The sequence below is a fragment of the Amia ocellicauda genome, chromosome 13 (assembly GCF_036373705.1).
Source record: "Amia ocellicauda isolate fAmiCal2 chromosome 13, fAmiCal2.hap1, whole genome shotgun sequence".
NCBI lineage: Eukaryota > Metazoa > Chordata > Actinopteri > Amiiformes > Amiidae > Amia > Amia ocellicauda.
The window spans coordinates 22,368,537-22,391,483 of record NC_089862.1 but is presented as its reverse complement, the minus strand read 5'-3'; the positions used below and the strand labels follow the sequence as shown (position 1 = coordinate 22,391,483).

Here is a 22,947-nt window from a genome sequence, read left to right as displayed (position 1 = left end):
TATGTAAAGTATCTGGAAGCCCATCTTAAGTGTAACACGCTATATATATGGGTTTCCAGCAGTTTCCCTTTGGAGTTTACACCACAGTGTCAATAGAGGCTCCTATTTGCGCATTGCTTCGTTAGTTCAGTTCAGCACGGAGTCACATTATCTTCAGGTTTTCCTCCTAACCCCTGGTATTTATAGACTGAGCTGGAGAATGAATTAAATGCTTATTGGATTAGTTCATCACTCTCAGTGACTGCAGCTTCAGCTGTTCTTTTCCTCTTTTAATCGCTGACGAAGTTTCCCTTTGGGCTGGCAAGTGCAGATCGGCCTGTTAACAGCCCGGGGATCCACAACAAGTGCAAACAAAGCTCTGCGAATATGGAGTTGATTGGCATGCTTAACCAAGAGGTTTCACATCTTAATAAACAATCATCTTGATGTGTGTGTTGTGTGTTCCCTAGCAGTTTCTGAATACAGCAAGGTTATTCACTGCAGTGTCATGGCTGAATTTGAAACCGCTCTTGCTTCCTAGCAGTTCTGTATTGCAGTGCTCTAGGAGATGAGCATAAACCACACATAAGGCTAAGTAATACCCAGGGGATAATGAGAAAATACATTAATTTGAATTTCAGAAAGCAATAGAGGTGAAATTGTCCCTGGATTTTTTTTTTCTTTAACAGATATTTAACATTTTACTGCTTTTTCCCCAACTACAATATTATTGATTTATAAAAGCTGCTTTTGTCTTTCCATAATCAGAAATGCTCTTTCATTGCTTGCTAAAGCTGAATTCCCTCAATCTCCTTACTGCACCATTAACCTCCTGCTACACTAACACTGTCATGTTGGTTGGCCTGATTATGTGAGAGCCTCAGTATCATATTCTGCTTAGTTGCTGTACTCAAGTGACTTGGTCCAAATGATTATTGCTTCCCATTGTATGTTTAAAGGATTCCTGTAATGCCTGCAGGACCAGGCCAGATTGTCACAGGCTGAATACAGTGTCCTCTCTCCAGTGAGCGTGCTCAGGGCTTCTGTGTGCTTGCCTGCAGGTGCGCTATCTGGACGAAGAGAGGGTGTTCACGATTGAGCAGGTGACCGCAATGTTGCTGACCAAACTGAAGGAGACTTCAGAGAGTGCGCTGAAGAAGCCCGTGGCAGACTGTGTCATTTCAGTAAGTCTTATAAACTTCCTGAGCAGCATATTAATGGGATAGAGGACTGCATTATATTGTCATTTTCCAGGAAAAAGGCTAAAAAGAACTCAAATGCTTCTTAGCCAGTGGGCATTTTTCATGTCGTAAGACCACACTGATTGCAGCTATAACAGCAGAGCACGGCCCTTAGTCATAGTTGAATCCTACTGTGTCTGTCAGCATAACCCAGAACAGTCAGTGGACTGCTTTGGTTTTGTTTGTTGAAAAACTGCTTTCAAGGCTAAAAGGTGCTTAACTCTAGACTGTGGTCCATAGCATGATTCTTGAAAGGGACAAAATGTGAAATTTGTTGTGATTTAATTTATGAAACGTAATTTGAATCACATGATTAACTCCGTGATTAAATCAAAGGATTCTTATAAAATGTATGGTGTATCTACTTGTTGCACTTTCAGTTACATGAATCTGTCTTTAAACGTCATTCTGTGACAAGCTTCCTATTTGGCTGCCTATGTCTTGACATGAATACTGATCTCAGATGTTTTGGTCTGTCCTGGAAGTTGTGGGGATTCTTGTATGTATGCAATTCAAAGCAACAATATACAATGAGGGAAAAAAGTATTTGATCCCCTGCTGATTTTGTACGTTTGCCCACTGACAAAGAAATGATCAGTCTATAATTTTAATGGTAGGTGTATTTTAACAATGAGAGACAGAATAAAAACAAATAAATCCAGTAAAACACATTTCAAAAAGTTATAAATTGATTTGCATGTTAATGAGTGAAATAAGTATTTGACCCCTTCGACTTAGTACTTGGTGGCAAAACCCTTGTTGGCAATCACAGAGGTCAGACGTCTCTTGTAGTTGGCCACCAGGTTTGCACACATCTCAGGAGGGATTTTGTCCCACTCCTCTTTGCAGATCCTCTCCAAGTCATTAAGGTTTCGAGGCTGACGTTTGGCAACTCGAACCTTCAGCTCCCTCCACAGAATGTCTATGGGATGAAGGTCTGGAGACTGGCTAGGCCACTCCAGGACCTTAATGTGCTTCTTCTTGAGCCACTCCTTTGTTGCCTTGGGTGTGTGTTTTGGGTCATTGTCATGCTGGAATACCCATCCATGACCCATTTTCAATGCCCTGGCTGAGGGAAGGAGGTTCTCACCCAAGATTTGATGGTACATGGCCCCGTCCATCGTCCCTTTGATGTGGTGCAGTTGTCCTGTCCCCTTAGCAGAAAAACAGCCCCAAAGCATAATGTTTCCACCTCCATGTTTGACGGTGGGGATGGTGTTCTTGGGGTCATTCCTCCTCCTCCAAACACGGCGAGTTGAGTTGATGCCAAAGAGCTCGATTTTGGTCTCATCTGACCACAACACTTTCACCCAGTTCTCCTCTGAATCATTCAGATGTTCATTGGCAAACTTCAGACGGGCCTGTATATATGCTTTCTTGAGCAGGGGGGCCTTGCGGGCGCTGCAGGATTTCAGTCCTTCATGGCGTAGTGTGTTACCAATTGTTTTCTTGGTGACTATGGTCCCAGCTGCCTTGAGATCATTAGCAAGATCCTCCTATGTAGTTCTGGGCTGATTCCTCCCCGTTCTCATGAACTCTCAAACTCCACGAGGTGAGATCTTGCGTGGAGCCCCAGACCGAGGGAGACTGACAGTTATTTTGTGTTTCTTCCATTTGCGAATAATCGCACCAACTGTTGTCACCTTCTCACCAAGCTGCTTGGCGATGGTCTTGTAGCCCATTCCAGCCTTGTGTAGGTCTACGATCTTGTCCCTGACATCCTTGGACAGCTCTTTGGTCTTGGCCATGGTGGAGAGTTTGGAATCTGATTGATTGATTGCTTCTGTGGACAGGTGTCTTTTATACAGGTAACGAGCTGAGATTAGGAGCACTCCCTTTAATAGAGTGCTCCTAATCTCAGCTCGTTACCTGTATAAAAGACACCTGGGAGCCAGAAATCTTGCTGATTGATTGGGGATCAAATACTTATTTCCCTCATTAACATGCAAATCAATTTATAACTTTTTTGAATTGCGTTTTTCTGAATTTTTTTTGTTGTTATTCTGTCTCTCACTGTTAAAATACACCTACCATTAAAATTATAGACTGATCATTTCTTTGTCAGTGGGCAAACGTACAAAATCAGCAGGGGATCAAATGCTTTTTTCCCTCACTGTAACTTAGTAATATAATCCACAATATGTGTAACACAAAGACAAAATATTGAATGCAAAACCACAACATTTAAAATTGCAATCATTGTGCGTGCCTTATTGCTATTCCTTCCCAGGTTCCAAGTTTCTTCACAGACGCAGAGAGAAGGTCAGTGATCGATGCCTCTCAGATTTCTGGCTTGAACTGTCTGCGGCTTATAAACGACACTACTGCAGGTCAGTACACTAGCAGGAGTGCTCCTCTGTCCCTCTGTGACATGTGCTTACCTGTGATTGCACCCTTTCCTTCAAGGTGTATGAATCCTCTTGCAAGAAATGGCTTACTGTCCTGAGTCATGGCATCCCCGGAACTGCTCCCTGAAGTATTTGACGGAGTTATTTAATGCGGAGGACGTGTGCTCTCAATAAAAATCGAAACTAGGTTATTAGGCCTTTGAGATTATTCCTATTATCACTTTACCTTGTGTAATGAGGTTCAGTGTAGGGCAGGATGGGAACCTGTCTACATCGGCTTGCTGGAACCACCTTGGGAGTCACAGCAGCTCTGAGGTATGGAGAATTCCCCAAAGTGATACATGTGTATCTTAACTGAGTATATGTAAGCAAATGCAAAAACAAAGCCCTCAGCAGTCAAAAAGCAAATAATTATTAAATTACTTTGCCTTCAACATTTTGAAGAGGGATTTTATCACACGTCCTTGAGGATATGAATCTAGAAAAGGGCCCAGACATTTTATTTCATGCGTATAATTAAACTATATCATTATAGTATTTTAAACACTTGGGTGTGATGTTGACTTGCACAGTTGAGTTGTATTTCATACAATTAAAAAATGCTTTCATGCATCAATAGTGGTTGTCTAGTGATTTTCTTATAGGTATGTAACATGTTCCCACACCCGTGCATAACTCTGCTTCCTGACAGAGACGGAAATCGAACAGTTTGAAGTCCACTGACCCATGTCTGCTTGTGCCTTCCTCATTCACATGCCTATCTTTGCCGTGGCTGTGTTGTGCGTTCACTTGCCTCAGGGAACCAGAGACTGCCTCTCCATCCTCGGACAGTGTAGCCCCCCTCTTCCAGCTACTTCAGCCCCTTTAGCCTCTATGTTGAATCTCACACAGTTCTTGCCAAAGGTTTCAAAGAGCCCTTGAGGTGTATGAATTGGTGAGATGAGCAAGGAGTTCAACGCACCACGAAGGCGAGGGAGTCGAGTGCACTGATTCACTGTGTTGACCTCTAGATGCAGTGTTAATGGTCATCTTCTGTCTGTTGGTGTGCTTACTTTCAGGGCAGGTTTGAAGAGTGTCTTAACTGATTTTAATGAAGTAGTCTCTACTCACTTAGGCACCATTGACTCAACTCAAGTGCAGGTCTAATAAAGGTTTAAGGCATTTCTGAGTAGCAGCCAGATGCTGCATTCACTCTTCCAGCACAGTTTGATCTTTATTCTACCCTTAAGACTTGACCACTGGGGGGGTTTAATAAGTTTGCCATACATAACAAACAATCTGAGAAACATGCAGGTTTGTCTTCTTTCCTGAGAAATTCCACATCCAGTCTGCAGTAAATATATGTAATGGCTCGATTTGTTTTAAAGAGAAGAAAAAAACAATTTGAAAACCATTAATTTGTGTAATGTAATTCAGAGAACAAGGTTAACCTATGATGTATACTGCACATGTATTGGGTGCTTATATTCCAAAATTATATTCCTTTTCTCATAGTTTTGAGTTGAAGCCTTATATCTCTTTAGGATTTATTTGTTGCAGGGCTAAAAAGGAAGCCACTGTCTCTAGTACAAAGTTAGGAAAACAGGAAAGAGTCTTCTCTCTTATCAAGTAGCTTGAACATAGCATGGTAAATGTTATGCTATATAGCATCAGAGTGTCACCTTTCTGGCTTTTCCCCATTTAGTCCCTTTAACTCTACAGACGTATTTGTAGAATTGCTGGTTCCCTGGGTAATGACTGCCTTAACGCCCTTCTCCCTTCTTGTGTGCAGTTGCTCTGGCTTATGGGATATATAAGCAGGATCTGCCCACCCCTGAGGAGAAACCCCGCAATGTGGTATTTGTTGACATTGGACATTCCTCATACCAGGTCTCCATTGCTGCTTTCAACAAGGGCAAGCTGAAGGTGGGCAGGGATCAGCTTTTTGTTTTTATAATTTTCTTTTTAAAAGGATTGGTAATCACTAAGTCGTATAAAAGTTTTACAGTAAGTCTCAATTTTTCTGCATTGGGACCGTTGATAGTCTTTCTGTGCTTTCTATTTTATGTATTTTACTTAGAAATAACATTAAAAAGTCTGGTAAGAGATGGTAAAAGAATGTCACCTTCCAAGAGTAAACTGTAATCCTATTAACTTGACAATCATACACATCTCTTGCAACTACAGCACTGAATTGGCTTGACCTCTGAGTTTGGATGAGTTGACTCACACACTTTGCCTATGTCTGTTCTCAGGTTCTTGCCACCGCCTTTGACCCCTACCTTGGAGGCAGGAACTTTGACGAAGTCTTAGTGGATTATTTCTGTGAGGAGTTCAAGACCAAGTACAAGCTCAACGTGAAGGAGAACCCCAGGGCAATGATTCGTCTCACTCAGGAGTGCGAGAAGCTGAAGAAACTGATGAGTGCCAACTCCTCTGACCTCCCGCTGAACATCGAGTGCTTCATGAATGACATCGATGTGTCAGGGAAGATGAACAGGTATGCATGGGAGAGAGGGAGCCAAATACAGTGGCTATAGGAAGTATTCACCCTCCCTTCACTTTCTTGTTTTTAAGCCACTCCAGTGTCACTTTGGCTGTGTGCTTGGGGTCATTTTCCTGCTGAAAGGTGAATCTCCATCCCAGTCTTAGGTACTTAGCAGCCTGAAGCAGATTTTCCTCAAGGATTTGCCTGTATTGTGCCCTCTTCCCTGACAAGCTTCCCACTCCCTACCATGGAAAAGCATCTCCATAGCATAATGCTGCCACCACTATGCTTCACAGTATGGATGGTGCTACCTGGGTGATGTGTTGTTTTGACTATATTGACTATACCCCTTCCCTCATCTGTGCCTTTCCACAACTTTAACCAGGGCTTGTTTTGTAAGCTTCTTGGTCTTCATGGTAGTATCTTTGGCTTTGAATGCATTATCCAACCGTATAATGACGGGTGTATTGCGGTGGCAAGTGTACTTTTATTGCACACCAGTAGACTCCCTTCAACTTATTGTGTGAATTCTGAAGACATTCGGTTGCACCTGAGCTTATTTAGGAGTGACATAGCTAAGGGGGTGAATACTGATTTAATTATGATTTTTCAGGTTTTTAATTTTAATTGATTTGTTTTTTTAACCCCCCCACCCCTTGGTTGTTTAAATCAAGATGGGGTAAAATCCCATTTAAATGCATCAAAATTTAAGGTTGTATGAAGGCTTAATGGCTTTCTTACTAAGTAGGTGCAGTGGGAGACTAAATATTTGTGTTCACTCCAGGGATCACAATGCAGTCAGTTGTATAGATCCTTTTCTAACGGGCTTAAAGTTGTCCAATTTAAAAAAAAAAAAAAAGGGAAGTAATAAAGGGCTCATGTTCAATTAACATTTTGACTGGAGTAGCGCATCCCTGTTTTGAACCATGCTACAGATTTGTAATGTTTCTCAGCCTGCATAGCTGGATTTACTGTGCAAATCAGACTGGGTTTGTTTTACATTTTTAGTGCAAATATCTCCCGAGCTTTGAAACTGTGACCATGTTCATTGTTATACAGTATAACTTCTAAGTGATTTTAAATTGAAGCAGATGTTAAAATGGTCATTTAAATTACCATTTTATTTTATCCATATAAAATCTGTATTTCACTGATCTTCGCTGTGAGAAAGTAGTTGCTATAACAGACATTAAATAATACTTTTTCACAGGGCTCATTTTGAGGAAATGTGCGCTCACTACCTAACCAGAGTGGAAGCTCCTCTGAAAGTGGCAATGGACCAAGCTAGTAAGTGGATCATTAGATTATATAATACAAGATTATAAGATTCAGTTTTTTTATTTGTATCTTTAAGTGAATGCCAGAAGTATTACAAGCAATTGAACTTTTGCTTTGGTTGTTGGCTGTCTTGCCTGAAACTCCTCTCAGGATGTGCTCTCTGTCCTGTTGACTCGGCAGTGACAATGAAGCATCTGACCTGATAACAGTGTCTCACAGCCCAGAATCCTGTTTCTCTGTGTGCCAGTGAATGTCTTCTGAAAATAAACTTCCCATTTCATAATGGAAGGGACAGGAAAGCATGTGTCAGCCAATAGACCAAGTCTTAACGTTCTGTTAGGTCAGCTGAGGTGATGTTTGTGCTGTTTCACTAGTACAGCCCACTGCGAAACAGATGGACACAATGATCAAGGGCTGTATTACTCCATAAAACTAATTAATTTGCCATCTAAGGTTAAGGGGGAAAAATATTTGTATCAGAGAAAAGTCTGGAATGACATTTACTTTTTAAAAATGTATTACAAATTAATACAGTTATGTGGGATGTATTTGGACAAGGTATTTATAAAGAAATCATCAACCTTGAATAGCCAGGATGTGCTTTCATTTGAAGGTTCCAGCAACCCTGTGTAAATGTTTTGTGCCATTATTCAAACATAAAACTGACATCTACTAAACTGAAGATATTTTCTAAAGACTGCAGCCCTGCTCTTGTGTGATAACAATTTTGTTTAGAAAAAGGTGGGATCTTGAACTTTTATTACCCATTTCAAAGCATTGAAATATTATACTTTTTTGGTGTTATGTCAAGGTAATATTCTAATACATGTTGCTTCTGAAGAGAGGTGTCAAAATCTCTTCCTCAAAGGCTGGCCTTCTCCTGGTTTCCCACCCATCTTTGAATCAGCTGCTTATGATTAGAATGTTTTTATTTTTTGCATTTTAGAAGATGTGTTCAATAATTTACAAAGAGCTAGGCCAGAACAAACCACAGACTCCTCTGTGGACACTCCTGTTGAAAATCATTCCAGCATTTCTACCATCCTGATCTATATACAACAACGTGGGGCTTGAGTATAAAAATCATAGTTTTCTTTCTCCTCACATACCTGCAACTCAATTTTCAGTTCATTAATTGTGGTGATTGAATGTATCACCACAGATCCTCAAAAATAAGGATTTTCTGAAGAAAAGTAATGGAGTGACCTCAGGCAAGATGGCTTCCAAACAGTAAATAATTAAACTACGGGAGCCTGTAGGATAGGGTAGGAGGAGGGTTCAGAATTGGACTGATCTGTTTCTACTGTGAGAAATCCAGGAGATTGCCGAAGCTTGTGTTTGTTGTGTAAATCATTTGCATAATACACAACCACATGTCTTACCTCATAGGCAATTACTGTTGTGTAGCAATTGCTATGAAATATAAACTGACCTAAATAAGGGTCTGTTTTCTGTGACAGCTGCTCTGACTACACATTCTAATATTGTGACAAATCATGCAGAGGGAAAAGATCTTGTGACAGGAGCAGATTGCACTGAAATACTTTACTGAGCATCTGTGTATACAGTAACAAAAATAAAATTTATTTGCAGCTATAGCATTAGTAGGTCTGATATTTGTAATATACCACAAAGGATGCATCACAGCACCAGACAGGGGTATCAGTCAGGCCAGTCTGTGCTTTCTGTCCAGCTCAGATCCCAGACCCTCTTTGTCTCTGGGTGTGAGTTCATAAGCATCACAGTGCTCTTCTTTGTTGCAAAACTGTGCATTTCCTTATAGAACATACTAAGCATGTTTGAGTTCAACTTTAAAGTGAAGTGTAACCACCCAAAAACTGAAAGGAAAGACCAAAATTAACACGTGCAGTATGTGAGTGCTGAGGACGCTATGTGTTGTACCTGTGTGGCACTGCAGAGCTGACGCGGGAGGACGTGTATGCAGTGGAGGTGGTGGGCGGCGGGACCAGGAGCCCAGCCATCAAGGAGAGGATCTCGAAGTTCTTGGGCAAAGACATCAGCACCACACTGAACGCGGACGAGGCTGTGGCACGAGGATGTGCATTACAGGTACAGCTTGGGTGCTGGGGTAGCACTATATTTATAATGTGTTATTGGAGTGCAGGCAGGAATAGCAATACAACGTTTTCCACTCCAGCAAGCAGAAGGACAGAGCGGCAATGGCTGGAATATTTGCAATACACCGACTGAGAAAGGAAGTTACTTGCTGCTTTTTTTGTTAAAGAAATCAGGCACAGTTGTTATCCAAATAGAACAAAGAATGTACTTGCTGTAATGCTATTAAAATGTAAACTATTTTGTTATTCAGGCCAAGAAGGGCTCCTTAGCCAATTCTGCTTCCTTGCTTTGGAGGCAAGCCATTTACATAGAATTTACCAGACAGGATTACACTGAAATAAAATAATAAGGCTCTCAATTATTTAAAATACAGACGTGCGTTTTATCTGTGTTTATCTGTGAAAAATGCTGGTGTTAAATTGTACAGATAACAACCTAATGCAAGAGATCATCATGTTCTCTAATGTAGAATGTCTTGCTTTATTGATGTAGTAATTCTTTATAGTTTTTTAGTTTGTGTTTTTTTAGTTTTTTTTTACCTCACCTCTGACAGATGTAGTACTTCAATTAAAGATAAATGATATCTTGGTACTTTTGAATCAGTAACCAGCTGTGAGAAGATCAGTCATATTTCTGTTTCTGGTCCTGCAGTGCGCAATTCTCTCTCCAGCATTTAAAGTGCGGGAGTTTTCCATCACAGATGTCGTGCCATTCCCCATTACCCTGAGGTGGAAATCATCATCAGATGAGGGAATTGGGTAAGGCTTACTCCTCAGCATATTCTGCTTTGAAATTAACGGATTGCTAATGATCGTGTATTTCCATATAAATGACATTCTTCATTAGTGCTTCACACAGATGTATTGATTCAATTTTTAGATCTTTTGTATTCCATTACAGGGTTCTAATTTGATTTCAAACAGGGCAGATACAAAAATAGGACTAGTTTGCTAGTTTGGATGTCAAATTTAACACAATTTAAAAAACCTGAAATACATCCTTCTGCATTTAATCAGACTGAAGAGGTTGGAAATGTGTTTGAACCTTAACCAGGACTGCTCAATTTTAATTGAGCACTTCATCCCTCCCCACCACAGCCAAGTCCAAACCTGTCACTGTTACTTTTGCTTTTGCCAGAGCCTCTTTGGAGCTAGCCAATGGAAATCTTCCATCATCTTTTCTTGTTTTTGATTGGTGGGGTTCATATGTATATATCAAACAAAACATACAATGTTAATTGTTTGTAATTTAGTGGTGCTGAAACAAAAACACAAAAAGTCACCTCAAATGTTATAAATTGATGAAAGGATTATCCATGATCACATTGGCTTAACAATTTAATTAAGAAAAGTATGTCCAAAACCACCGTGATTCCGGGACTAGTTTGAATGTCACAAGATAGTTTTGCAAATATGGTGATGGGAAATTCATTTTGAGTTGAAAATATGAAAACAAATTGGAAGAAGTTCAGTTCAGTGAAAGTAATGATATACCGTAAAACTTCCAATACTCGCCGGGTCTCAAATAGCAGCCGGTCTCAAATACTCACCGGGTTGATTTGCATAATCATGTAAACAAAAGCCTGTCTCTATTAAATGCCGGGTTACTTTGTTTTATAAATAAGGAAATGGGAAATCGATACAGTTTCTAAAGATGCATTAACACATTTGAAAGAACCTTCCACAACATATTTATGTAAACTTTTAATTTTTGCATCTTTCTTGTTTTCAGTAAATATATATACCGTATATGTATTTAAAAACACCATCACTTGTGTTTTTATTAATTTTCTCACTTTAAGTATGTGTGTATATATATATATATATATATATATATATTGCTGTCTAGTTGTATTGCTTTTAATTGTAGTGATTGAACTAACTGTCAATTGTGACATAAACAATGCATTAATTAAGTTTTGTTGAAGTGCCTTTTGTTTATTTAGCGAGAGTTCACAGTATATCCACTCTTAGACTGCTAACAGAATTACCGGTATCTTGTTTTCAATCCAGTGTATAGTTCACCATACATTGAAAATGATTTGTTTGCATCTTTGGAAAGCAAATTATTAAAAAATAATAATAATAATTAAATCTTGGCCTATTAGCCTACTTCTACAATGAAGCAATGTTTCAGGCTCTTCTTACCACAATGTGTTTTTATTTATGAATGTTTAATACAATCGTCGGTCTCCTACAATCGCCAGTCTCCAATTGATGCCAGGGCTTCTGGCAGTTATTTGGAATAAATGCCGGGTCTGTTTAATTGAGGTTTTACGGTTATATATACATACTGAATCTTTATTTTTGTGTTTATTTACGCAAATAAGTGTAGGTCACTGACAGTGCTAACCACTCAAGAGAATTACAGAAGTCAGCTCTTGTCAAGATAAATAACTTTTTCTAACAATTGGGTGACTGGTGCTAAATGGAAATAAAATGTCAATAAACAATAAAAATGTCAGATGATCGAACAGAAACAAATCTTTATTTTATGAATACTCCTTTAAAAATGTTCTTCCACATCTTCTTTTTTTTTCTTATCTCTGCATCCCCTAATCTTCACAACATGAACCAGCAAACCACATACCAACATAAGCAATGCGCCTCTTTCTTAACCCTGCATGCCCATTCCCGCTGAGCACGTGACAATGGTAATCCAGGCCGACTGATGTGCCCCGCTCGTAGCCGTGACTCATCCTTTCCAGACTAAATTAGTCCTGTACTGTACTGCCCATTCATCGGCCTTCAAGAAGTCCCTTGGCACCAAGACAGCTCATTGCTGAAATAACTTCTGTATCTGCAGTTCCCTCTCTCAGTGCCCAGGGATGGCTTGCTGGCAGGAGTAGCACACAGTGCCTTATCAGTCTGCTGTATTAGTACTCTTCTCTCTTTACACACATTCATGCTCAAGTGTATGACCAGCTTGGACAGAGCACACACAAATCGAAGAAACAAAGGGTGTTTATTATTATTTCATGGCAGACGCCCTCATCCAGAGCGACTTACAAAATATAAGAGCAGTACGAAGTGAAAAAATACAGAGCAGTTCAAGGCATAAAACATGACAAATTCTAATTTACATAATACAGTGCCTTTCAAAGCATGATACATTTTACAAATTCCAATTTACACAGGTGTATACAATATATGACGTCTTACATCCTGGATTGTAAAAGCTGATGAGTGCAGACAAGATGTTAGGTCACCATCAAGGGCCAAAGGGAAGGGAGCATAGGGGAAATCAAAATAAACAATATGAGTACTAGTAACACAAGGCAAGAAGTATGATAAAGCATTGTATAAGTGCTATCTTACAGGAGAGTAAATGACTAAGTTACTAAGTACTGTCTGAAAAGATGCGTCTTGAGTAAGTGCCGGAAGGAGGTCAGGGACTTTGACTTTAGTGGGAAAGTCGTTTCACCACTTAGGGGCCAGGGATGAGAAGGAGCGGGCTCTGGAGGAAGGGGAGTGGAGAGGAGGCAGGGTTAGTCTTCTGGCGCTGGAGGAGCGCAGTAGTCTGGAGGGGATGTATGGAGACGAGTGTCTGAAGGTAACTTGGTGCAGTGTGGTCGAGACAGTGGTAGGTGAGGGTCAATGTCTTGAACTGAATGCGTGCCGGTAGTGGAGGGAGCATAGCAGTGGAGTAGTGTTTGTGAATCAGGGCAGAGAGAATATCAGACGAGCCGCAGAGTTCTGAATGAGCTGGAGCGGGCGGGTAGTAGTTGCAGGCAGGCCGGCCAGGAGGAGTTGCAGTAGTCCAGGCGGGAGAGGACCAGTGACTGGATGAGCAGCTGAGTCGAGTAGTTGGTGAGGAAGGGACGGATTTGGCGTATGTTCCACAAGGAAGAATATGCAGGTGCGTGTCAGCGTGGTGATGTGCTGAGTGTAGGAGAGCGCAGAATCGAGGGTGACTCCTAGATTTTTAGAGGAAGATGAAGGAGAGAGTGTTGTAGAGTATTGTAGATTCCAAGGGGATTGAGAGATAGCGGAGATAGCAGACAAACAGGAAGTGATGCGAGAGGGTCAGAGGAGGGAAAAGACAGGAAGATCTGGGCATAATCTGCGTAGAAGTGGTAGGAGAAACCATGGGATGCGATGAGGGGGTCCCAGGGAGCGAGTGTAGAGAGAACAGGAGGGGGCCCAGGACGGAGCCTTGGGGTACACCTGTGAGGAGAGGTTGGGGAGTGGATGAGGAACATTGCCAGGTCACTTGATAGGGTCCGGTCGTTGAGGTAGGAGGAGAACCAGGTGAGAGCAGTCCCAGAGATTCCAAGGTCAGAGAGGCAGGAGAGGAGGATGGAGTGATCGACAGTGTCAAATGCTGCGGAGAGATCAAGGAGGATGAGATCAAGGAGGATGAGGACTGAGGAGAGGGAGGCTGCCCGAGAACAGCTGAGGAAGTCAGTGACCGCCAGGAGATCAGTCTTAGTGTAGTGAGCTATGCAGAAGCCAGATTGCAGAGGCTCCAGGAGTTAGTGATGGGAAAGAGAGCAGAGCAGAGAGCTGATGGTGTACAGCACACTCAATGGTCTTTGAGAGGAAGGGGAGTAGGGAGACAGGACGGTAGTTCTGAGGAGAGGTGGCGTCAAGGGTAGGTTTCTTGAGGAGTGTTTATCTACACATCTTCTTCTCCAGGAGGACACTGCATTAGTATAGTGCATAAAAGCAAGCAGTCCTGTGTGTGTGTATGTATATTTATGTGTGTATACATATGTATGTGTGTGTACTTCCAAGGTGATTGGAAAATAACTGTCATGTCACTTAGTGGCCAAGAAGCTTCATAGGAGCCTGGTTGAAGCTGTGTCTGTCTTTATTTGTGCATTTTTGAGTTGGATTTTTTTCAATTGATCTTGGAAGTTGTAAAGCACTGGTCCACCAGGAGTCCACACATATGTCTGTGTGTGTCCAAATATTTAGACATCCTTCTGAAGAAGAGCTGGCACCGTTGCTGGCCATATGCTCTGCACCGTGTTATACTTATGATTGCTTTAATAAAACCCTGTTATGCTAAATTAGGTGTTTCAATCATTCTGGATTTGCATAATTTCATAATCTTGCTCTGGTAAGCATTACAACATTCATGACAGACATCTTTTGTTTTTCTTTATAGCTCAAATCCATTTCAGTATTTTATTTAATCAGGCATGAAAGATGTGTTATGTGTAGGGCACATGGGTTTCAATTTGCAGACACAATCTGAGGTGAATTTAATAACATTTTTACATACACAAACATCAATTGCTCCATTTGTCTCACAATAAATTAGTCCTGTGCATGAGCTTGTATTTAAATGTAATTGTGTAATTTGCACGTAAGACCTGGGGTTAAGGATACTTGCTCAAACCATTTTGAATGCTTCAGCTGGACCAGGTTTATCTCTGTTTATCTCACTTGGCACCGAAAGGATATTAAACGCTTATAAATGAGTTTATCTGTGCATTGTAATAACATGCTTACATGGATTAGCAGATTTAAGCAGTTTTTTTCTGAAAAATACAAAGCATTAAGTAGGTTTCCAACTGTAATGCTAGCAAAACATTTTATTTTATCTGAATCATATGTTCAAATATTCTTCTTTGGAAAATCCATAATGCACCTTCATCCTAAATGTATTACTGTTAGAATATTATTTCAATCTTATTTTCAAAACACAGGGAATGTGAAGTCTTCAGCAAGAACCATCCAGCCCCCTTCTCTAAAGTCATTACCTTTCACAAAAAGGAGCCCTTTGACCTGGAAGCGTTTTACAGCATCCCACAAGAGCTGCCATATCCTGACACTCGAATAGGTAAGCGAATAACCCATTCTTACAGATTCTTACCTAAATCAAAGGGGGGAAAAATCCCCACAGTTCAGGTTCTAACACGACAAAATGTGAAAAGTGCAAGGGGGTGAATACTTCCTATAGCCACTGCATTTAGACCTGCTGAAGCTAAAAGTGGGCAGGTCAAGTTTTATATAATTCACAAGGTAAAGTTAATTTTCCTTTACAGTAAGGGGATGCGTGACCTGTTTTCTGTACTTACTTTAAATGGTAGTCCAGTACTAGTGCTAATTGAGGTATATGAAACCAGCTAAGAGTACTAATTTAAGTTAAACATTTACTTTTGTTATTTTTTATTTTGTACCATCGATATTTGTACATTTAACATGACATTGGTTAATAATATATAGTTTGTTTGTCATGAATTTGTTAAATTAATTACCATTTACAGTAGCTAAGCATCACTGATTAAATAACAGTTAAACAGCCAGAGATTTTAAATCACTTAAACCATATATGACTCAAGTGACATGCACGTTATTTCTTCACGTGTGTATTTCACCCATTAATCCGCTACATTAGACAACAAATGTAAATGTTAGCTGCAGGCCCGGAGCACTGAGCAAAGTCTCATGGGCTACATGTATAGCAAACAGTGTGATGCATCTGTGCAGTCAGAACATACATCCACTAAAAGAGTTTCCTGGTGAGACCTGAGTGCAATGACAAGGTTTAAAATACTACCAGTCTGAGTGTCTGGTGCTGTGTCATTGTTACTTGCCTGATGAGACTTTATTCAAGGCCCCAGAGTGTCTCGTCAACTTCAGAAGGGGCCTTCAAAGTCCTGCCTTTTTTGTGGACTTAAATTACCTGTAATTACTAGCAGCACATTACATTCCTGGAAAGAGGATTTCCCCCTTTGTAGTATTAGTTCAGTCGTTTAAATTCTCAGTAACACAAGTTATCCTGGGGGAGATTCAGAAGATTTTAAAATACCAGCGGTATTATGCACTGAGATCAGGCCGTTTTGCTAGAGCTGACCGAGAAAAGGAGTTCTTGACTGTACTGTAACTTTGACTGAAGGATTAAGACACATTTCTTCACAATGATATCCGTTCTCCCTTGCTCCGCCAGGGCGCTTCAGTGTGCAGAACGTGGTTCCCCAGACCGATGGGGACAGCTCCAAAGTGAAGGTCAAAGTTCGCGTCAACATTCACGGGATCTTCAGCGTGTCCAGTGCCTCTCTGATCGAGAAGCAGAAGGGGGAGGTTGATGTTCCCATGGATATGGAGCCCACTGTTCAGAATGAGGGCCGGCAGGACGAGCAGGTAAGGGACAGGAAGAAGGTGGGAGGGATTGCGTTTTTACTTATAAATCAATCTTCTTCTGCATTCTGGTCAACACGTGCTTCTCTCAAATCAAGCATAACTCAGCAAGTACCATTTTTATGGTCTCCCTCCTTTGTGTTCTACATTAAATAATAGCCCATCTTTCCATCTACGTCATTTTGTCTCCTGAAAGACAAGTTTGAAAGACTTTGAAAGAAACGCGATCTGAATGCCATTCGAAGTCACACAGCAACAAATTACTCCTTGAGAAATCGCTTCTACACAACTTCATTGTCTTGTCACATCATCGGTTTGTGGTAATGGGTTGTGCTTGGCGTTTGAAAGTGATTTTGTGATGCAGCTCATCAGGGTAAATTACAAGTGTGTCACTGTTGGCGAGTCCAGTCTCATCTCTTCAGGCTAGCTTTCTGTGTTACAGCAAACCTCACATCTCACCAGGCTTGTTTTCAATTGATGTTATATTTCCACTGGGAACATCCTTCACCTTTTTTGCACCATGACTGTGGTTTAATTAGCCTTATAAAGACTCCATGCTGTATTTGACCTTCATGCAATTGAGACCACTGCAAAATGATCAGTTTCTCTGGTTTTACTATTTATAGGTATGTGTTTGTGTAAAATGAACATTTTTGTTCTATTCTATAAACTACTGACAACATTTCTCCCAAATTCTAACTAAAACTATGAATGGAATGGAATGGCTGCTATACATGTAGAGATGCTGATTTAAGAAAAAATTGCAGTGGTCTCTTCATTTGTTCCAGAGCTGTATTAATTAGTGTGGCTCAAAGTCGCAAAGCCGTGGACACCTCTTGGCGTCCTTTATTCAAGAATGTTGTCCACACTTTTTGTTTTCACACCTAATGACTGAGAGGACTACCCTTGTTTTCTGTGAATTTGAGGTTACTCTGGTGCTCATCATGCACACAATGACTGCCACTTCATCTAGCCTGGGTGCTCATTGCCTCATTGATTTTGATCACATCTCCGTCACAAGGTCGTCAGCTGTTTATATTCCAGTTATTGAACATTTTCAGAATGGCAACCATTTTAGCTCCGTGTGAATTCATCTTTTGATCTTTCTGATTAAAAGTAGATGCATTAGATGATTAGATTAGTTGAGTTGATGTAGATGTATTGTGCCATCTTACTTATGTTTACAGCATACACCTGTTCCACGTATTAGTGGTCAGTGCTGATTGAATGTGTCGCAGAATCTCTCCTCTAGCATTGAAGGCCTGCGTTTTAAACTGTTTGAACATGGTCGTTGTTTGCATGTTTGTCAACGGAACCAAAAAAGGTTAATAAAACAAGGTGTTTCTACATGTGAGCACGAAAAAAATCTTCACAGATTACAGAGTGACTCAGCCACAGACAACACTTGTTCTGTTACTGATTCATACATTAGAAAATAGAATTTGTTTATTAGGGACCTGGACTGGCAACTTCTCATGTTCCTCCTTCATTTTTACCAGCTGATTTTATCAATGTAAATATTTTTTTTTACTCTGCAGCCTTGATACATTTTCTTTCAGCAGGATTGTGCTCTAAATTGTCTTCAATCCAGTTTAGAGTGTAGGTAGATATGATTATTATTACTATAATTTAATAATTTTTCACTCAAGTCCTCTCTGTTTCTTTATTTCTCACTCTGAAGCAGCACCCCTCTCTTCTCATTGAAGATGACACCTATTACTATGAGGAGGAGGTTTGTGATGAATGTGTTCATTACCCCATAATGCCTTGTTTTCACTTCACTCCCTCCAGCTTTGAAATATATATTTTGAAAATAACAACATAAACAATACCTCAACAACAGGATTGACACTTTACTCCCTGTTAGTGGTTATTGACATGGGGAAATACAGCTTGGTTATTACTGGCCTGGGCTGTGAGAGTTCCCAGTGAGAAAAAGGCATTACTAGGATTTGTTTCGCACAACCAAACTCAAAAGCTGTGTGTCCGAAGAACCATGTTTCAGTCTGCCCCGAGCTCTGTGGTACAAGAGGATAGATGACTTGGAAACAGTGGAGTTGTTATTCACTAAAATACTTCTCCACCTCTTTGTTGTTTATCCTTTGTAAAATGTAGTCCTACACCTACATTCCCACCTGATTCAATATTGTGTTTTTTTGTATTTTCTTAACCCTCTGACATTCCCACTGTAAACTGCATTAGTTCTTTGTGTTCTTAGCAGTAGATTCATTAGCTGGGTAGAAGCTGGTTTTATATATGTTATTCCTAATTAAAGAGCCTGCTAGCACAGAATAAGCTGGTAAAATGTGTCCCATCTTTGTGGAATTCCAGAATTCAAACCCTCCTAACTGTAAAACATGACAGTATGATACATAAATCGAGCTGTTCTTGTGAAGTGTCTCATGGACAGCTGGATTATGGATAAGTAATTGGATAATACATAGATTTTTTTTATTATATAATGAGTTTTCCTATAAGCCATATCTAATCTATTTGGTGCTTTAATATAAAGAGGCAGAATAAATGCATTGGTAGATATTGAGGTTGGAGGCTGTTCTTTCTGAGTTGGTGACTTTCTTTCTGTCTTTCAGAATAAGATGCAGGTGGACCAGGAGGATGCACAGTCCAAAGAGCAGGGGGAGGCAGCTGGCCAGGCCGGGGAGGAGGCTGGGGCTGCAGGCTCAGACAGCAAGGTGAGGGCCTAGACTGAAGGGCAGAGGTTCCTGATTATTGCCGGTGTTCCCCATTATTGCTGGTGTTCCTGATTGTTGCTGTTCATGTGTCTGATGTGAGCATCTTTGTGGCTTTCAGGAGGGTACAGCTGGGGATAAACAGGACCAGAACCCCGGTGCCTCTGCATCCAAAGTGAAGGTTAAGAGCGTTGATCTGCCCATCCTGAGCAACACCATCAGACAGCTGGAGCGGGACCTGCTCAATAGCTTCATGGAGAACGAGGTAAGCTCGACTGACTTAGCGGTGGCTGGTCTACAGACACTGACTGCTACACACTGCCTTGGAGAATTTTGCTTTGATGCAAAGAAATGGACCCTGTGGCACAGCAATCCTGTGTATGAGGAATCTTTGCATGACCAGTCTCATCTATTACCCTATTATCTATTACCCTGGAAGATGCTATTCTATATTTCACATAGTGCTAGAATCCATAAATAATCAATACGTAAAATTTGTCATTACAATTTATATCCGTTAATTACTTTTGTTGGTTCCTAAATACATTACATTCCTACAAATTGGTAACCCCTTTAATTGCAGACTTATAGGAACTATTTCCCAAAATATTTGAAGCATTTAAAAATCATGGAATTAAAACCCAATAAGACTTTCAATGTGAGAACTGTGCTGTCCAGTCGTAAGTGTCGGTCAGGAAACATGTCGAACCGCAGTTTAAGGAGATGTGAAAAATAAAAGGGATGTTACCCATTAAATCTTTTCTGTATAATACATGGGAAGTGGAAGTAATGCTTTACTATAAGACATTGACTACTTCATTCATTCAAGTGTCCCATTATGCCACTTCGGTTAAGATGTAGTGAAGTTTACGTTCAGTCACCTTGCTGTCAATGTCTTTTTTTGTCTCCTAAATCTGAATCATGTAAAGGAAGAAATCTGAAAGTGTAATGGTTTGGAAGTAAAAACGGTACAACTGTTTTTGGCATTGCCGTACGGAGGTGTTGCAGCTGGGAATAGTGGGGCACATTCTTAACTGTTCTGTCTCGGTGCTCCTCAGGGAAAGATGATAATGCAGGACAAGCTGGAGAAGGAGAGAAACGATGCCAAGAATGCAGTGGAAGAGTACGTGTATGACCTTCGAGACAAACTGTGCGGCATCTATGAAAAATTAATCAGCGAAGATGTAAGGGCGGAGTATCTTTTTTTGCATCACTAATTTGTTGTTTTTGGAATTGTGTATAGATATTTTATCTGGTGCCACTGGGTATTGGGTAGTTCTCTTTCTTCTTTTAAAAACTTAACATTAATTTAAATGAAAATCGCCCAGTTGTTCTCTTGATATACCTGATGTTTAACTTGGAGAATCCATAGTCTGAGAGCCAGAATTGTGTCGACCCCTCAGGACAGCAGCAGACTGACCCTGATGCTGGAGGACACTGAGAACTGGCTGTACGAAGAGGGGGAGGATCAGCCCAAGCAGGTCTACGTGGACAAACTGGCAGAGCTGAAGGTAACTGTTCTTCAAGAACATGTTGAGGTTCTTCAAACATTAAGGATTATATAGCAAACGAGTCACGTCACTGTTTTCTGGACATTCTAGACCATGTCTTTGTTAAATGAGAACAGCAGCTCGTATTGGAAGCAGGCAGATTAGAGCTCCGGAAGTAGTGATCAGTCACAGCCCTCTCGGCAAAAAATTCGATTAAAGCATCATCTTGGAAAGCAGTGGGCAATTAGTTGTAATTACATGGAGCACATCACTTAACTGACAGTAAAGGGACAGAATGAGTCAGTGCGTTGCCGTTTTCCACACACAAGGGGAAAATTGAAAGTTTAATGACCTCCCCTAATGTGGCTCCACTGATTTAATTATTGAAGTCATTAAAATACAAAAACAATGACACGATCCCTACTTTACATTTCTAAGAATTGCACAGAATAATTTCTGCTCCTTCCTTTCATGTGCTTTACTTGAAGGCTGATGCGGGACTTCGTGCTGAGTGCACATGATAAGTAAAATGGAGGGGCTGTAGGCTCAGAGAAACTGGTTTGTCTTATTTGATATTTTGTATAGAAAATAAATCTGTTCTAACATTTTATTGTGACTTTAGTGTATTTGTGATGTTTATTTCCATTGCATTTCTCTTAGAGCTTGAGGTTCAGCAATATTGTTTGCTATTTTAAACTATAAGGAAAGTCTAAAATCACCCTGAGGGTCACATCATTGGACCTTACACGGCAGGAGAACATTTGTAACGGAGAAGGGGGTGATTTATCAATAAATGAGAATAATCTGTATTTTATAAACAACCAGATTAAAAACACTTTTCTGGCCTACTCACACCCGTCCAGTCTGCTTGTTTCTAGAGTCATATCTGTGGCAGTGAGTTGCCCAGTGAAGATGTCTAATCTGAGGGGGCTCTTGTTGTCTCTCCTTCCCAGAGATATGGTCAGCCCATTCAGGACCGCTACAGGGAGCATGAGGAGAGGCCAAAGGCATTTGATGATCTGGGGAAGAAAATCCAGCTCTTCATGAAGGCTGTGGAAGCATACAAGCAAAAGGTAATACGTGGAAATACTTAGGATAGGATTCTGCCCTTTGATTAACTGCATGTTTTTTGTTTGTTGATTTTTGCTATTGTTTCAAATTCCTGGTCTATTGTAACCGTAACCCTTCTGCACATTTCAAGAGGGCAAATCAGCCAGCACTTGCTATAGCACATCAAATGAAACATGGGCACATCAGGCAGTGTGTTCTTTACCTGTGACCCTTTCTGTTTGCTACATCCTTAGTGCCTAGCAACCATCTGTTTGTTTCTTAACACGTAATGATGAAGCCTTTTCATATATTTTGTGTCACTAAAACAGCTGTTGGATATTCCAAAGCGGGTGAGAATGAGGCTCTTCTTTATTCCCTGATTGCAGGATGAGAAATATGATCACCTGGACAGCGCCGAGATGGCCAAGGTGGAGCAGTGTATCAGTGAGACGATGGGCTGGATGAACAGCAGGATGAACGCACAGAACAAGATGACTGTAGCCCAGGACCCTGTAGTCAAAGTGTCAGAAATAGTGGCAAAAACCCAGGTAAGAACACTTGGCGGAGGTACCACAATAGTCACATCCAGACCCAGATTGGTACATTTATAGTATTTATAGAAACGTACCTCATGACAAGGCTTTGGTGCTGTGTGCTTAAGGCCGTGTGTCCACCAAAGCGTTTTTTCCTGAGGTCGGCGTATTTTCTCAATTGTTTGCAATGGGAGCGCCACGTTTTTAAAACGCTGGCAGCATGATGCGGCGCTCAGCGTCTTAAAACGCAGCGCTTGTCACTGTCACTTTTTAACCAGCCGTCCAATCACAGTGGAGGAGGGGCGGGACAAATACCACACCGCCTGTCCGTCCACTCTCTCTCTATGCATTTCAGTCTTCCCTCTACCTTGTGCCGACATTGTACAGTCAGTATTTGTTAGCAACACAAACTATCTGCGACATTAGGTACTTTAACACATGACTTCCATGGATAATCCGTATCACAGCACTGAAACAGCGCTGCGCCTCCAGAGAGCTCTCAAGCGCTCGCAGCCGGGCACTTTCAGACGAGCACCTGGCATTTTCAGCTGCAGAAAACACTTTGGTGGACACACGGCCTAAGTCAGGGTTAAATCAGAAGACTGACATGGAACTGGATATACTTTCAAATTCATTGTTAGCATAATGAGACACTTAATATGCTTGGGCTCTCTTTGTTTGAGTAATGCCTTGTCATTCCA

At 40.8% G+C, this 22,947-nt stretch overlaps 1 protein-coding gene across 1 annotated transcript in view; it reads left to right on the top strand.

The window, feature by feature from the left end:
* Window positions 1-22,947, top strand: part of hspa4l (heat shock protein 4 like) — a 44,844-nt gene that overhangs the window by 18,728 nt on the left and 3,169 nt on the right. The window contains exons 4-18 of the mRNA XM_066720173.1: window positions 1,041-1,163; window positions 3,451-3,550; window positions 5,340-5,473; window positions 5,803-6,047; window positions 7,246-7,322; window positions 9,232-9,383; window positions 10,044-10,150; window positions 15,049-15,182; window positions 16,293-16,486; window positions 19,075-19,176; window positions 19,295-19,438; window positions 20,232-20,357; window positions 20,577-20,684; window positions 21,617-21,736; window positions 22,100-22,261. Of these exons, the coding sequence (XP_066576270.1) occupies window positions 1,041-1,163; window positions 3,451-3,550; window positions 5,340-5,473; window positions 5,803-6,047; window positions 7,246-7,322; window positions 9,232-9,383; window positions 10,044-10,150; window positions 15,049-15,182; window positions 16,293-16,486; window positions 19,075-19,176; window positions 19,295-19,438; window positions 20,232-20,357; window positions 20,577-20,684; window positions 21,617-21,736; window positions 22,100-22,261 (2,028 nt within the window). The remainder of the gene's footprint in view (window positions 1-1,040; window positions 1,164-3,450; window positions 3,551-5,339; window positions 5,474-5,802; window positions 6,048-7,245; window positions 7,323-9,231; window positions 9,384-10,043; window positions 10,151-15,048; window positions 15,183-16,292; window positions 16,487-19,074; window positions 19,177-19,294; window positions 19,439-20,231; window positions 20,358-20,576; window positions 20,685-21,616; window positions 21,737-22,099; window positions 22,262-22,947) is intronic.